This window comes from Podarcis cretensis (genome assembly GCF_951804945.1).
Source record: "Podarcis cretensis genome assembly, chromosome: 13".
Lineage (NCBI taxonomy): Eukaryota > Metazoa > Chordata > Lepidosauria > Squamata > Lacertidae > Podarcis > Podarcis cretensis.
The window spans coordinates 36,275,115-36,290,257 of NC_137182.1; the positions used below are offsets into that span (position 1 = coordinate 36,275,115).

At 46.0% G+C, this 15,143-nt stretch overlaps 1 protein-coding gene across 2 annotated transcripts in view; it reads right to left on the reverse strand.

The window, feature by feature from the left end:
* ATP2A1 (ATPase sarcoplasmic/endoplasmic reticulum Ca2+ transporting 1) overlaps positions 1 to 14,774 on the reverse strand; it is a 32,328-nt gene extending 17,554 nt beyond the window's left edge. Inside the window, exons 1-7 of one of the 2 annotated variants that reach the window (XM_079951435.1) lie at positions 14,444 to 14,774; positions 13,002 to 13,019; positions 11,783 to 11,865; positions 8,796 to 8,900; positions 8,183 to 8,321; positions 1,286 to 1,366; positions 616 to 701 (exon numbers count right to left, since the gene is read on the reverse strand). In XM_079951435.1, the coding sequence (XP_079807561.1) occupies positions 616 to 701; positions 1,286 to 1,366; positions 8,183 to 8,321; positions 8,796 to 8,900; positions 11,783 to 11,865; positions 13,002 to 13,019; positions 14,444 to 14,561 (630 nt within the window). In that variant the 5' untranslated portion in view covers positions 14,562 to 14,774. The remainder of the gene's footprint in view (positions 1 to 615; positions 702 to 1,285; positions 1,367 to 8,182; positions 8,322 to 8,795; positions 8,901 to 11,782; positions 11,866 to 13,001; positions 13,020 to 14,443) is intronic. The other variant, XM_079951436.1, reaches the window with a different exon arrangement.
* Between the last annotated feature and the right edge of the window lie 369 nt (positions 14,775 to 15,143).

A 15,143-nucleotide genomic window follows, 5' to 3' on the forward strand; every position in this document is an offset into this window, starting at 1 on the left:
CACGTAACAGTAACTCCCAAGACAGAAGTATCTCCTGTGCACTGTGTAACTCATTTTTTCTGCTCCCAGTGAGTAACAGAAGCAAAATAAATTTATTTAAAATAGGCAAGTATATGCAAAGGTACTTAATATGCATAATTACTCTGCTTGCAAGATTGCAGGTCACTTTGGTTGTGCCTTGTCTCCTCTGTAATGTGGAACTGGGGGTGGGGTGAGCATGGCATGCAATCATATTAACATTTCCACTTTTTCTTACTGGCTGCTGCTTGAGGCAGTGCGGGGGTATGATATTATGACCCTGCCATTACTAGGGAGACACATGAAAGCCACAGGCATCTACTCTTGCCTTCTCTCTGATTTTCTCCAGCGACCTATAGATGAAAAGGGTGTGATGTAATCTCACTGCATTAGCCTTACCAGCTCTGCTTCATTGGCTGCTGCTTGAGAGGGCGGGAAATGCAAATACAGTGATGTCACATCACACCCACACCCCACTCCCCACAACACATTATTGGGGAGATGCATTTCAGTGGTGCCCATGAGTTCCCCCAAAACATTGACATTGGAGCTGTGTGTGGGCACCGTTAGGTCATCAGCCCTGTCAGTCACACTCACAGAGAACAGCATGTTCTTCTTGTCCTGGTTCACAGCACGGGGATCTGGGACGGGGTCAGTGTGTTTGATCACGGAAACAGACTCGCCTGGTTGGGGTCAAGAAACAGTTAAATTGTCAAGGAGGGACCATGGTGGACTAAGTGGGTACAGGCAAGACGTATTGCATAAACACATGTCCCATGGGGAAGACACACACATGCACTTTTCAGTGGGTAAACGCCAGACAGGAAGGAGAGCTTAACCCTTCCTCAACTCCTTTTCCACTGAATTTTATCTTACCCACTGCTTTCTTTCCATGGAGCTCACTACCCCCTGCAAATATTTCTCTGTAGTCCCACTGACCCACTCACTGAGAGGAGCCTCAAGACATATCTATTTTCCCAGGTCTTCTCTTGCTTGTTGAGATTTTAAACTACATTCTCGCTACTTCTTAAGTGCCTAACAAGGCATTTTACAATATGTTGTTATATTATATTTATATTATATTAGTTGCTTTTCACACAAGTGAGACGTAAAATTAGCCATGAGAAAATTCTGCCCAGAAGGTAAACAATTAAAATAAACAGGCCCATGAGGAAAAGGAAAGCAGGGAGGGAGAAAGCTAAAGAAACGGTAATATCAGTAATAATAATAATACGATTATGAACATTGACAGCAGCATCTACCATACCTGTCAGAATGGACTGGTCCACACGCAGAGTGGTGGATTTGATGGAAATGATGCGAATATCAGCCGGGACTTTGTCACCGACTGGAGAGGGAAAGAGAAAGAAAGAAAGAAAGAAAGAAAGAAAGAAAGAAAGAAAGAAAGAAAGAAAGGATTTATGAGTTCTAGTCACCGATAGATAATTGTTCATTTATTTCTTTTTAACTGTTAGCTGCTCTGAACATCTTCACTAAAGGGAAAAAAGCAAGGGTAAAAATTTAACATAAAGAAATAAAAAATAAATCCTAGATTGTGAGGGTAGAACACACTACTATATTGTGCCATAAGGAAACTGCTAGAGTGCCTCAAGGAATAAAGTGAACAATGGGAGGCCAAATGATGCATCCCACAGAGGAGGCTGCTCATTCTGTCTCTGCATGAATCTCTGGCCAAATATGCCTGCAGTAAGAAGGGCCAGAGAAGGGTAAGAAGAGGTGGGCCTCAAGAGCCCTGTGAAGAGAGTGCAGAGAGGAAAATGAGGGTACGTCAGAAAACCAGGGGGGTGGCTAGCCACTGGAGGGCAGTAGAGGATAGTAGACACTGAAGGCACGGCCAGTCAGGGTCACCAAAATGGGCAAAAAGAAAACAGACCAATACTGACTTGGATTAGACAGAGAGCGTCCCCCCCCACACACAAAAAAAGAAAATGGTTTCAATGAAGGATCACTGCTCAGGAGGTACTGTACTCCTGCGACAAGCTCTGAATGAATCTAACAGCCAATGTCTTAATGTGTTTTAAATTAGCAGTTACGGTTTTAACTTATATATTTTAGCTGTTTTATATCTGAATTATTTATCGTGTATCAGCTTAATTTTAGTCTACTTATATCTGTATGCTCTCTGTTGTTGTATATGTTTGCACTCTGGTCAAGGACCGAAATAAATTGATTCCTGTTCATTGTACTCCTCCCAGTTTTAACTCCAGTAAATGGGTTTTCTATTGTTTCAAAAACCTGTAACAGCTGTTTTCAATAGATTTAACACAGATAGGCAAATATCTGTGTATTATCATTATTTATTTATTTATTTGTTTATTTTATTTGTATAACACCATTTATACGTAGATCTCAGGGCAGTTCACAGCATAAAATCACAATATAAAAAACAGAAAACATATAATATAAACAAAAACAACCCAATATTTCCCCTTGTGTAAACCCTTGGAAAGTGAATCCTCTGCTAGTTCCGGCTCTCTTAAAAACCATAGTCCGTCTGCAGTTAAAGTCAGGCCTAGTTCACACAAAAAACAGAGGAGATGGCAGGACATAAGCAACTTTCGAAGTGCTACAAACCCTTCCAAGCTACAATTTTTTAATCTACAAAATATTTTTGGAAATGTTTGCGCAAATTCGAGTGTAAACTTCCACATTTCAAAGTCCACAGTTTACATAAACAAAATCTGGTGCAGTTTGCATTTATTTAGGTTAAGGCAACAGGGTTCATTTTTGTATGACATTTTATTTTACACACACACACCCTGGCATGTCTTCATATTGATTTCGGATTGTTCCACCCATTAACTCAGAGGGTAGCTAACATGGTGCCCTCCAGTTATTGTTGGACTACAATTCCCATCATCCCTGACCATTGGTTATGCTGGCTGGGGAACCACCCACGCTTTCCCTGCATTAACTAATTTAGTATTACATGCAGTTTATCATTACATATTTACCCTGCCATTCTCCCAAGAAGCGCAGAGAAGCATAATTGGTTCTCCCCTCAATCATTTTACCCCCATAGCAACCCTGTGAAGTTGCTTGGACAGAGAGATGTTGACCAGTGCAAGGACACCCAGGGAGCTCCATGGCTGAGTCCTTGCCTAGCACTCTAACTCAGCCTTCGCCAAACTGATGTCTTCTAGACATTTTGGGCTATAACTCTCATCAGTGCCAGGCATCACGGCTGGCTGGGGTTGAAAGGAGTTTGGGTTCAAGACATCTGGAAGGCACTAGGTCAGAGAAGGCTGCTCTGGCCAACCCTGACTTTTGAAGTTCCCCATGAAACCTGTCTTTGAACAACAACACAAGTGGCAAAAGCAAATGCAGTCTATTCCAGTGAACTGGTTAGAATCAGAGCCCATTTACGGTATCCATGAAGAAGAAGAAGAAGAAGAAGAAGAAGAAGAAGAAGAAGAAGAAGAAGAAGAAGAAGAAGAAGAAATATGTCTACTCAAAACCAGTACACTGAAATACATTGTTATTTGGCTGTGCTGTATTCTGATCCTGTAATCTATGAGCCACAATGAAGAGTTATCCCTATGTTCATCACACCCACTGAGCATTTGCCTTTTCTCTGTGCCTCAGATTAAAACAAATCACTTGCCACCTCTACCACATGGACAAGGCTGCGTCCCTATCCCAAACATCTCTCTCCCTCCCCTTCTCCCCGGCCCCCTCCAAGTTCTCCCATGACCAAGTTATTTATGAGGTAACATATAACCATATGCCATTCTAAAGTGGTTTATATGATCTTCTGTCAAGTTACCTGGCACTCGGTTATACTGCAAAAGGGCTGCATACATACTGCACATTCAAAGCACACTTAAAGCACACCCTCCTTGCAAAGAATCTTGGGGACTATAGTTTACCCCTAGCAGAGCACCCTTAACAAACTACATTTCCCAGGATTATTTTTGGAGTGGGGGGGGGGCGAATGCACTTTAAATGTATGATGCATACACAGCCAAGGAGCCTAACAGAGCAATCCAAACCATGTTTGCTTGGGAGTATGGCCTAGTAAAATGGGTTTATCGCAGCCTAAACAGGGGAATATTGTAGGAAGGGGGTACCCTCATAAATGCCTGGTTTGGGGAGACTTGAGGGTGGCCACTGCCTCCCAAAAATAGGGCAAAAGAGCAGAAGAGAACACGGATTGAGTTAAAGTGTGTGTGTGCTACTTAATATGTATAGATGCATTAATATCATTTAAATAGAAATGCATACAAAGTGGGGAAGACTGTTTCCCAATGACCAGGGTGCCTGCATGCTCAGCTTCCTTGCTGTCTAGATTGCCCAGGCCTCTCCTGTTTTGATGGTTCTTTATACTGAAATCAGACTTGACAGGCTTTCAAATGGAGGACTGACCTCTGAAAAACAAGACCCAAAGCCACCCTAGGGGAATTGTTCGATGGTGGCGATGAGGATATATTGTAGGTGCCCTCAAGACCAAAGAGTGCAGGCCGGAGCAGATGGGGACGAGCTTTTTGCCCTAGCAATACCCCAGAGGCAGCACCCGCAGAGGCTTTCCCCTCCGCCTGCCCCCTTCCTCCACCTGACAAGGCACGGTAACCCTAGATGTCCCCATGCACCCCAGCTCGCTTTTCCACAAGCGCATTAAGTGTCTCTCTCGCTCCCTCCTTGCCTGCCTCATCACATTCCCCAGGCATCACCAGCTGCCTGCCACTGTCCATACAAGGTGAAGCCGGTTGCTGGGCACCATCCATTGCCCCGTTGCCTTCTCTCCTTCAAGGAGATGGAGAGGTCACGGGTGCCCTGACAGGGAGGAGGAGGAGGAGGACTTCAGGCCAGGCCAGGCTGGGAGAGAGAAGTGGTGGCAGGAGACCACGGATTTCTGCATCCCCAAAGGTGATGCTAAAACTGCTCAGCCAGCAGTGTTTAAAATATACATATAAATAAATCAGGCGAGCTTGCGAAGGTTGGCACAAAGCAGTGCAGAGATCCCTTCTCGGAATTATCTCTCCCTTAAATCCCTCTGGAGCACAAGGCAGCCCCTGGCTTCTCTTTTGCAAAGTATAATATTAACTCTGTGGAATTCCTTCCCGCTGAAATATTGTGATGTGGCCAGGTGCAAAGGAAGGCAGGGCTTGAATGGGACTTAGGCCAGGTGGGAACGTATTGTGAAAGGAATGAGAGAAGTTGCACTGGCTGGAATTCCCACTTCTATGAAACTCTTAAGAAGACGCAAGAGCCTCGTCCTCTTCCTTTGCATCTTGCCATGGCCCAAATCACGTGGCTTTTAAAAAGGGGGGGGGGGTAAAACCATGGAGGATAAAATAGTCATAGCTAAGAAGAGAGCCTCCATGTTCAGAAGCAGTTTACCTGAGAAATCCTATACTATAGATAAACGACAGGGAAGGTGGTCATATTAATGCTGTATTTCTCAATTTAGCATTGATGATAAATTGTAAGAAGGAAAGCATTTAATAAATAAATCTAATAAAATAAGTAATAAATTGAGGACAGGCGGCGACAAATTAAGAAGTATTAGAGACAGACTTCTGCCCCTATTTCCCAAACAGAAGGAAGCATTTGTCAGAACTTTTCAGAATTTATTTTGAATGACTTCTGGTTTCAATGGAAAATGCTTTGTTAGGTGTGTGTTTATATAAATAATATTTGTTGTTTTATTTTATATCTATGTAACCCTTATAATTTCATCTATATCTAAGAGGGGCTTTATCCTCCTTCGCATTGCCTCAAAGAGGACCCAAATTTACAAAGCCGTCCCTTTAAAAAAACACAAAAATGCCCAGTAAGGAAGAATGAGGCCTCATATTTAGGGTGGCCATTTGCATACTGCCAAAAAAAGCATCACACACAAACACACAAGAAAGGACAAAAGTGGCCACTGCTGCACAATATTTGCATATGCTAATTTGTGTCTAGACGAAACACTTCACACTGCTATAATTTAAACAGATATACAACACAGCTCTCCATAGCAGGGGAGTCTATGACCAAATGATCTGTGTTCCGGCTCAGCCTGCTATCCAGGTGTACTAACTGTGGATGGGCAACTTCCAAGGTTCTCTAAACAGAAGACTTCTTCAAACAGAAGATCATCCTCTGTAAAGAAAGACTAATGGCCACCCTCCCCTACTGTGGGTAGATAGAGAAAGAGGCAGCACAAACCTGGGGGGACGGGGCTTCAAGAAGCATATCACACATACAACGCAAGGCAGGGGGGGCAAATTCTGGGGGAGCCTGTCCCAACCACCCAGTGAAGGATTACAGCAAGTGTATGTGTTTGTGTGTGGGTGCCCTTTATATTTTGGAGACAGTTGTGCAACTGGCCCTGTGTGAGTAAATGATCTTTGAATTAAATTAATGCGGACCAAAGGGAGGGGACAGCTTGGCGGCTGGCCCAGCTTTGGGGACAGCTGTTGCCCAGTAAGTGCAGCTGAAGGGGATTCCTCAGGTCTCTGTTTTCACTGCTCCACCTCCAGGCTGCACCCACCGTGGGGACTGTCTGTTCCCAAAACATCCCCTCTGCCTCCACTCCAGGGTCAAGACAGGCCAAGCCCAAGGAGTAAACAAGCTACATGATGGAGGGATAGGCATGATGGGGCGAGTGGCAGGTGGGGTGAGGGGTGAGGGTGAGCCACAAAGACTTTGCTGAAGCAGCATCTCCAGTGCTCCCTGAGGGCTCGGGGTTGGAGGAGGGCATTATCCGACCCCACAGGGAACGGGCAACACTCCCCTTTGGATTCTGGGTAACGGCCACTCCAAACCAGCACCACACAACTGGGGTGAGGAGACACTGGGTTGGGGATTTTCTGCCTGGTACAAGAAAGAGATCACTGAAGTGGGAGATTGATAGAAGTAGCCCCCACCCAAAATATGGAAATAGGAAGGGAACAGAAGGAGAAATCAGTGCTTGCAAGTGGTCATTATGAAAGACCGCCTGATGTTTGCTGCAACAGACTATGACAGGAAGAACTCAAAATGGCACAGGAGAATTTTCCAACTATAAGAATCCAAATATGGACACTGAAAAAAGAAACTTCACATCTTGAAACTCAGAACTTGTGTCTATGATTTGCCCTAATCCAGGCCTTGTTGACATTTACCCAATTGATTTTATAAACCCAAAACTAGGGAGAGGGTGTCTGACCCTTGATACCTTCCCTAGGCACATGCCCAATCCTGACATCTCACTTTAATTTTCTCTCCTGGGGCTGAAGCCTCTGCACCTTCACTTATTTCAGCTGCAGGAAGTCATTTCTTGCCACGCTACCTAAAGTGAACCTGCACCTATTAGAAGAAAGTTACCCTCTGCCCAAGGCTAAACATCACACCCAAAAGTTTAATCTAATTGTCACTTTCAAAATCCATCACTATTCTGGCTGATATAGAGAGTCCAAACTGTACAACGTGTATGTACAACATTCACACAAACCGTCGCTTCAGTTTAATAAACCATTTGTAACTTTTAAGTCTAGCAGTGGAGATGTGGGGGCACTGAGACTTCTCTTTACAAGGGATTGCCTTCCCTAATCCAGAAGTGTTTGCTCATGTGGATGCTTACAGAGAAGAGCTCATGCCATCTCCTTCCCAAGGTGCCTTTGGCCACCATAGAGAAGACTACATCCACTCTAGGAAGCTGGGATGTCCCCCTCTGACTTCATTACCCATGAGCCTACTTGTGGGGAAAATACTCCAGTCCATAAAGAGGGTATGAAGCATAGAGAAGCAAGGTGTGCTCTCCTAGATGTCCTTTACAGGAACAGCTAAGGCTGTTTGGACTTCTTTTTGTGAATGCGGCCATTTTTAATCCCACCCCAACGAAGTTTGTCTTTTAAGTTGGAGAGCTTGTGCTGTACGGACCACTGTGACTGAGAGATTTAAGTGACACTCGCAGCATACATTTAAAGCATATGTCTTCCCGACAAAGAATCCTGGGAACTACAGTTTGTTAAGAGCACTGCGGATTATAGCTCTGTGGTGGGGGTTAATTACATTTCCCAGAATTCTTTGGAAATGTGCTTCAAATATATGGTATGGGTGTGACCTTAAAGGCTGTGAAAGATACCCATGCTGTCCCAAAATCTCTTTACTCTATGTCTAGTCTGCTTCACCCTGAAGCAATCACTTTCATTCCTTGCCTCGGTCCGGGACTTACCTGCCACCTCTGCGATGTCACCAGGAACCATCTCCCTGGCCTTTATTCTCTGTACAGACTTCCTGTCAGACCGATACACCTTGCCCATCTCAGGCTCATACTCTTTTAGAGCCTCAATGGCATTCTCAGCATTCCTCTCCTGAAAGTAGAAGAGACACAACAGCCATAGTTAATATCCTCTCTGGAGGCAATGCTTTGACACTCACAACAACACACCAAATGACTGGGCTACCCAAAAAGCAATAAAAGAAGCAGAAACACAGCAGTTTGGGCTGCTTTGGTGGGTAATAATAATTTTTAAAAATTGTGTTGCTTTATCCTGCTTCCTAAGTCCTTGTGGGTCCTTTGCCCTACTTCCTGCTTGTAGCTTTCCCATTCTCTCCTTAGGCTTTGCAGTACAGCAGGGGGAGCTGTGGCTCTCCATAGATGTCGTTGGGTCTCCCATCAGCCCTAGTCGGCATGGTGAAAGGCCAGGGAAGCTGGGAGCTGTGGCCCCAGCCCACTCTTTCAGTACAGTGAAAACAATACTGACCGAGCCACTGGTAATTATGTGTGCGAAGCCCTTTGAGGCACTATGCAAATGCTGATTTTGCATGGTTGTTGGTTTGTTTACCTGCCATACTCCAACAATGGCGTTGGCGATCAGGATCAGCAAGATGACAAATGGTTCCACGAAAGCTGTGACAGTCTCCTCGCCTTCCTCAAACCAGGCCAGCACCTGCCAAAAAAAGAGAGGCACATGCTTAGAACTGGGGGAGCGGGACCTTCAGCCTCCATCTTGCGCAGGCATAGCTCTCACTCATTTCCACGGTTAGGAATCCTGGCTCATCCTTCGCACTCCCCTCTCTTATCCTTCTGGGATCGCATTTGCCTTTTGATTCCTCTTGACATTTGGAATCTTGAGACAGCTGAACCCTGCCTGCACTTTGCATGTGTACAAGATGAAGCGTGTAAGTTGATCCCATGAAACCCGAGAACTCCGGTGCAAAGGGCTCCTGCTTGTCTCTCTCTCTCTCTCTCTCTCTCTCTCTCTCTCTCTCTCTCTCTGTGTGTGTGTGTGTGTGTGTGTGTGTGTGTGTGTGCAAGCCTATGGATGTTGTGTAATTGTGTGGGCAGCTGCAAGTGTGCAACTGTATGCACAGCTTCAAGATGTGAAGAAAACACGTTTCCCAAGTGCAAATGAAATGTTCCAGTCTGACCCAGGTCTATGCCGCCCCCTGCTGGAGGGAGCTGCTCTCTTTCTCTCTCCATGTGTGTTTGTTACGTAAACACAACATGGGTATTAGGGTTTGCACACTTGCAAGGGTAGTGTGGGATGCAACCCATCTGCTCCTCTTGTGTCCTGGATACACCACGGAGACAACAGTTGCCAGAGGGGCGATATTCAATCAGCATGTTATTGTAAATTGAGTTAAAATCTCCAGCCAGTTTTGGAATCTCCATATTTAAGATTACCAAAGAATAAATGAAATCGCAGAAATGTAGTGCTGGAAGGGATTCCCAGGGTCATCTAATCCAACCCCTTGGTTTAGCCAGAATCTCGTTTCTTGTCATCTGAATCCATTGGTTCGGGTCCTGCCCTCTGGAGTAGCAGAAAACAAACTTGCTCCGTAAACAACAGGTTGCTTTTTTCTGTTTGTTTCCAGTTCCAAATATTTGCAATACAAAAGGAGCCCACCTTTTACTATGTTTATTCTTGAAATAACCACAGTATTGGAAACCAAGTTGTCTGAAATGCAAATTGCCAAGAATCCAAATGTTCCTAGGTTGGCTTGCGTGCTTAATGCTTAATTAAGTTTCCGGAGGGTAAAAACTTAAAGTCAAGCTGCAGAAAAGGAAATAAAGACTAGACCTGGGATCCTTCATCTGAAAGAGGGGTGAGTATGTAAGGGCTCATACACACTTCTGCTTGTCCCATGCCTAGAAAACACAGGTCCAGGCAGTTTTCTGCTTGACCCAGGCGGTCCAAGTGTTTTCGTCCCTTGTTCCGCTCCTTTCCCAGGAAAAACCTGCTATTTAGTGCTAAATCAGAGAATCAAATGTCAAGTTCATTTTGCCGTTTGCTATGATTGACTGAGTGCTAAAGAGCAGTTTTCCCCGGGGGTGGGGGGAAGCAGAGGGATGAGGAAGTGTGGATAAGCCTAAGAGATAGGAAAATATCACAACTTGTTCTCTCTCCAGCTTGCCATGTACAAGCATAGCAAAGATTCTTTGGCCATGTTGGCTGGCCGGGTCTGATGGCAGCTGGAGTCCAGCAACACTTGGGAGACTGTAGCTTCTATAGGTTCACCAGAGTCTATACAAGATACTGTTGTCTCTCTCCAGAATCCCTGTAATACAGCACACTAATTGGTGATTTGCATGAGAGAGGGAATGAGAGAATTATTAGTTGCTGGATCACAGCAAGCCTGGTCACAAATGCCTTCTTCTCCTTGGTCAAGAAGATGCCAGGTATCCTAGGTTTTCTGAGGAGCAGTGAGGTGAAGGGGCTCAGGCTACCTGAGAACTAGGCCGTTAACGGTGACCTTTACAGCGACCTCTTGGTGCTGAGCCAGGCCATGTGCTCTTCCAGAAATTAGTATCACGGCCCAAGGTGGCTGCATCTCAAGTGTCAAGGAACCGGGCAGCGAGGCAAGTTGTGGAGAGGCAAGATGAGGGGAGGGAAGCGTCCATTTCTGTTGCTTCCATTTTGTAGTTATGGTGGGAGTGGAAGCAGGGCAGTTGGCAAAGAGGTTTTGGAGCTGGTTGGCGAGCTCCCCCATTAATGTGAGGGAACTCATTTTCTACATACAGGAGCCTAAAGGCCAAGTTATCCCCATGCCCTATTGCCAGGTTCAGTTTATTTACTAATTTGGGTGGATACAGAAGTACGGTATATAATTTGAGAGATACACCTGCTGTAAAAGGACAATCACTACATTTTCGCCTAGACAACCTTCTCTACAATCTACTCTCTTGGGATGAGTTCAGGGAAAATTGGTTCTACAGATTCATAGCAGAAGCTAGCCATGCACAGCCCCGATTGAATGGAAACTAGTATATTTCTAACCCCTAAGCATGAAGGGAAGACAGTCTTTTGAACCAGTGCACAATGCAACCTGTCTAAAGCATTGTGCAGTCAGAGAGGGCAGTTTGGCTTAAGCTGGGGGGGGGGGATGGGACCCTACAATGCCCTGACTTGGATGTGTACATCTGGAAACACTTTACATTTAAATAGTGGTGAGGAAAGATAAACTCTCCAGATGTTCAGATGTTTCTTTAACATTACTTCACGCATACCGTGTGCCATACCATAGAATATGTTCCAAAACTGAGCCTTGAGTCATATTAGGTCCCAGTGAACGCTTCCAGTGATTGATGATGCAGCGTATCAATATGGCAGCAAAGCTTCTCAGCACACCAACTACAGGCATTGGTACACATCAGTCATTGACTCTAAAGGAAACTGGTTCATCTCTTGCCTAGGATGTGTCTCTTTTCGACTGTTTCCCTCCATGTGCCCCCAAACGTCTCGCCTCTCCTTCCCAATGCTGGCTGTATTTCAAAGGCCCTTCTATGAGTAACCCAAATTTCTTCACCCACAAGGCCACAGTCACTTACAAAGGAGATGCAAGCTGCAAGTAGTAGGATTCTGACAAGCAAGTCTTCAAATTGTTCCACCACCAGCTCCCAAATGGTTTTGCCTGACAAGCAAGAAAGGGAGGTGTTAAAGGTTCAGAGGGCACAAAAATTCCAGTTTCTGAGGGCAGTTAGCTAGAAAGGGATTGGGGAGGGCACCTGAAATGACGTATGTTTGCCATGAAAGATGGAATCTCTATGATAGGTTTCGAGCAAAACCTAGTAAGGGAGGTCTAGGTGAGCTATAAGCCCCCCAGGTGCTCTTTTCCTGAGAGCTCATCCACATTTCCACTTGTGCCATGCCTAGAAAGCACAGGTCCAATCAGTTTTCCCCTTGCCCCACTCCATTCCAAGGGAAAAGCCACTCTTTAGCGCTAAATCAGAGTAAATGTCAATCCAGAAAATACTGAATTGCCATTTGTTCCAATTGAGCAGATAAGAGGAAATATGGATACTCCCTGAGGGTCTAACTATGCATTAACAAAAGCCTGACAGAGAACAAGCCACTTCAGGAAGGGAACTTGGGGCTAAGAAGTGATGGTTGGTGCTTAACATCTTTGCTGTTTCTCTCCAGATTGCCTCCTCCAAGTTGATTTTTCTCCCTCCAGAGCAATGTTCACCCCCTCTCCCATAAGTGAAAGGAAGAAATCACCTCTTTTCTTGTAAGTGGCCCCACAACCCCCATTGCTGGCTCAGCAACACCTCAAAGGCTGGTGTATACCCAACCCTCTTTTCTTAAGGCAAGTGTATGGTCTGTCTGGTAGGATAGCCAGGTGCCATAGGCTTGGGCAAGAAGAAGCCTGTGAATGGAGCCTGGGAGATTGTCAATGGAGCCTGGTGGGCTACGGGTGAGGCCTAGTAGCTGTTTAGGGGATGAACTTTTTTGTGCTTGGTGCCTCAGGCTGAAATTTGATGGGAAGGGTAAGCTGAAGAGAATGGGAAAACCTTTCAGGGCAAGCAAAAAAAAAAAAAGCCCCATTGATTATAGTTCCCCATCTTGACATTTTAGTCCTTGCTTTGGAAAACCGGAAAGATGGCTAAAGGTTTAAAACTTAAAGCCAAAAATAGAGACCTGGCAGCCGTAATTGCTGCTTTACAAAGTCAGCAGAGAGAATTTGAGCCAGGTAAGATCAGGGTACAGTGGGGCTTCCTATGTCCTAACACTTCCCAACACCTTTCCACACCAGTATTAGGGACTCACCTTCTTCAGCTGGGAGTTCTGTGGGGTAGAGAGAGAGAGAGAGAGAGAGAGAAAGGGAAAGAGAGAGAGAGAGAGAGAGAGAGAGAGAGAGAGAGAAGCGGGTTAGGGTTGTGTTTTATTATGACTTTGTGGACTGGATTGTCAGGCAAAGGTGGAGACAGAGAAGAAAGGCTCTGTGGTTAAGTTAATGAGGCTGGCTTCTCACATGGAGTTGAAGGTTAATATCGCAGATCAGAACTGAACAGTTAGAAACAAGCCATGGGGTCATGCTTAGGATTATAGAACTGACTGTGAGGCAGACACAGGTTAATTGTGAGGTGGACATGGGTCTCAGCTACAGACAGCAAAGGGGCCTTCTACCAAAATTAAGGTTATGGGCTATAGTTTTGAAAGAAGCCATTGGGCCAGAGCTGCTGCCGCAGAATTAAGTTGGGTGTGAGGTGCCCCTTGTTAGCAGGACTCCACAAGGAGTTGCAGCCAGTTGCATACTCATGTGCATAACACAACATAGTGGAATAGGTACACACTCACAGCAACCCCACCTTATCATATCTGTGCCATGTACTTGTGTCCTGTAACCCCCCCCCCCTCAATTCCCTTCCCTAAAAGTTAAGACTTGGATGCTAGAGGATATCATGCATGGGGAAACAGGGAGGAATACATTGTCCTTGTTGCTTAACTGTCTGCATCTTCAGCAGGATACAACTACCCCCTGCAAAAACAAACAAACAAAAAAGCCTCCCCTCTTCATATTGACACCCTTCCCAATAAACCACTACCATTTCACTTAACTGCTAAACTCATGTTCCCCAAGGACATCACCCCCTCACCAGTTACCCTGCATCCAGCCAGCCTGTCCCTTAGCGGCTGTGGAATATCAACCCCCCGCCCCCCAAGGCAACCTCCCGGCTGCTCCTACAAGTTGCCCATCAGCAATTTTAATATCTGTTTCATACCAAAGGGAATTACTGGGTTATTCTTAGCAAAGCAGCAGCTGCCCTGTCCCCAGCCTGGCTACCTCCCCCCATCCTAATAATCTTCACTGCTCTTCTCCTTTGCTTTTGCCTCCATCCCTGTTCACCTTCCATTGCCTACTTAATCGGGCTCTTCCTTCCCTTCCTATGCCTATGTAACAATTCTTCTTTGGCATGTACTGAAACCCCACCATTCCACCTCCTCTGTGTGTGTTCATCCGCCCTTTTTGTCTAGAAGCCATGGCTCTGCATCCATCCACCTCTCCATCTCTTGCCCGATCATCATTGGCTTTCCTTTGGTTCTCATATCCGTATTTAGGTGACCATCCTTTCAGCTGCATCCTTCCATCCTTCCTTCCTTCCATGCATCTCCCTCCCTCCCTCCCTCCCTCCCTCTGCCCTTCTCTGCATCCTGGCACCTTGACGTGTGGGTACCAACATGGTCCTATAACTCAGGCAGCTACTCACCATTGTATCCGTATTTCTCCAGGTGCTTCTTCACCTGCTCGGGAGAGAGGCCTGAATGCTCATTCACTCCAAAGTAAGCCAAGCACTCCTCCCCTGTTTTGGCGTGGGCGTTTTCCATCGTTGCCCAACCACAGCTGCCCCGTTGCTGTGTGAAAAGGTGCTCCTCTCTTCCTGTCGGCTCGGCCTGCTTCTTCGACCCCCCTGACTTGTGCGGTCACTCGTGCCCCCTTGTGAGTTCCTTCTCCTTCTCAACAGACCATGGTCCTTGGCACACGGTATCCAACGATGTAGGGAAAGCCCACACGACCCGTCCTCGCACAGAAGCCTTCACCGAGCTCAGAGGCTGGCACACGTCCTTATGAGGCAGACCGGGGCCCAGATCCCCGGACATTGTCGGTGGGCCCCCATTGGGTGACTGGTGCTGACATCACCTCAGCCACCAACTCACATATGGCCTTCTGCGGAGAGAAGGTATTTTTTGCTGACTTGAGAGGGAGAAGCCAGGAGGGTGGTTGGCTTGGCTTGGCGGGGTGGGGGGGAGAGTAGGGGAGAGGAGGCCGGGTGTCCACAGACCCATGTGTCACTCAAATGTTCGCCTGTTCCTTGCAAGAGATCTCACCCTAGCCTCCCCCTCCTGCCTCTAGCAGATTTAGGGTTTATTTCTGTCACTTGTCGTCTATAATGAAGACACACAGAGGAC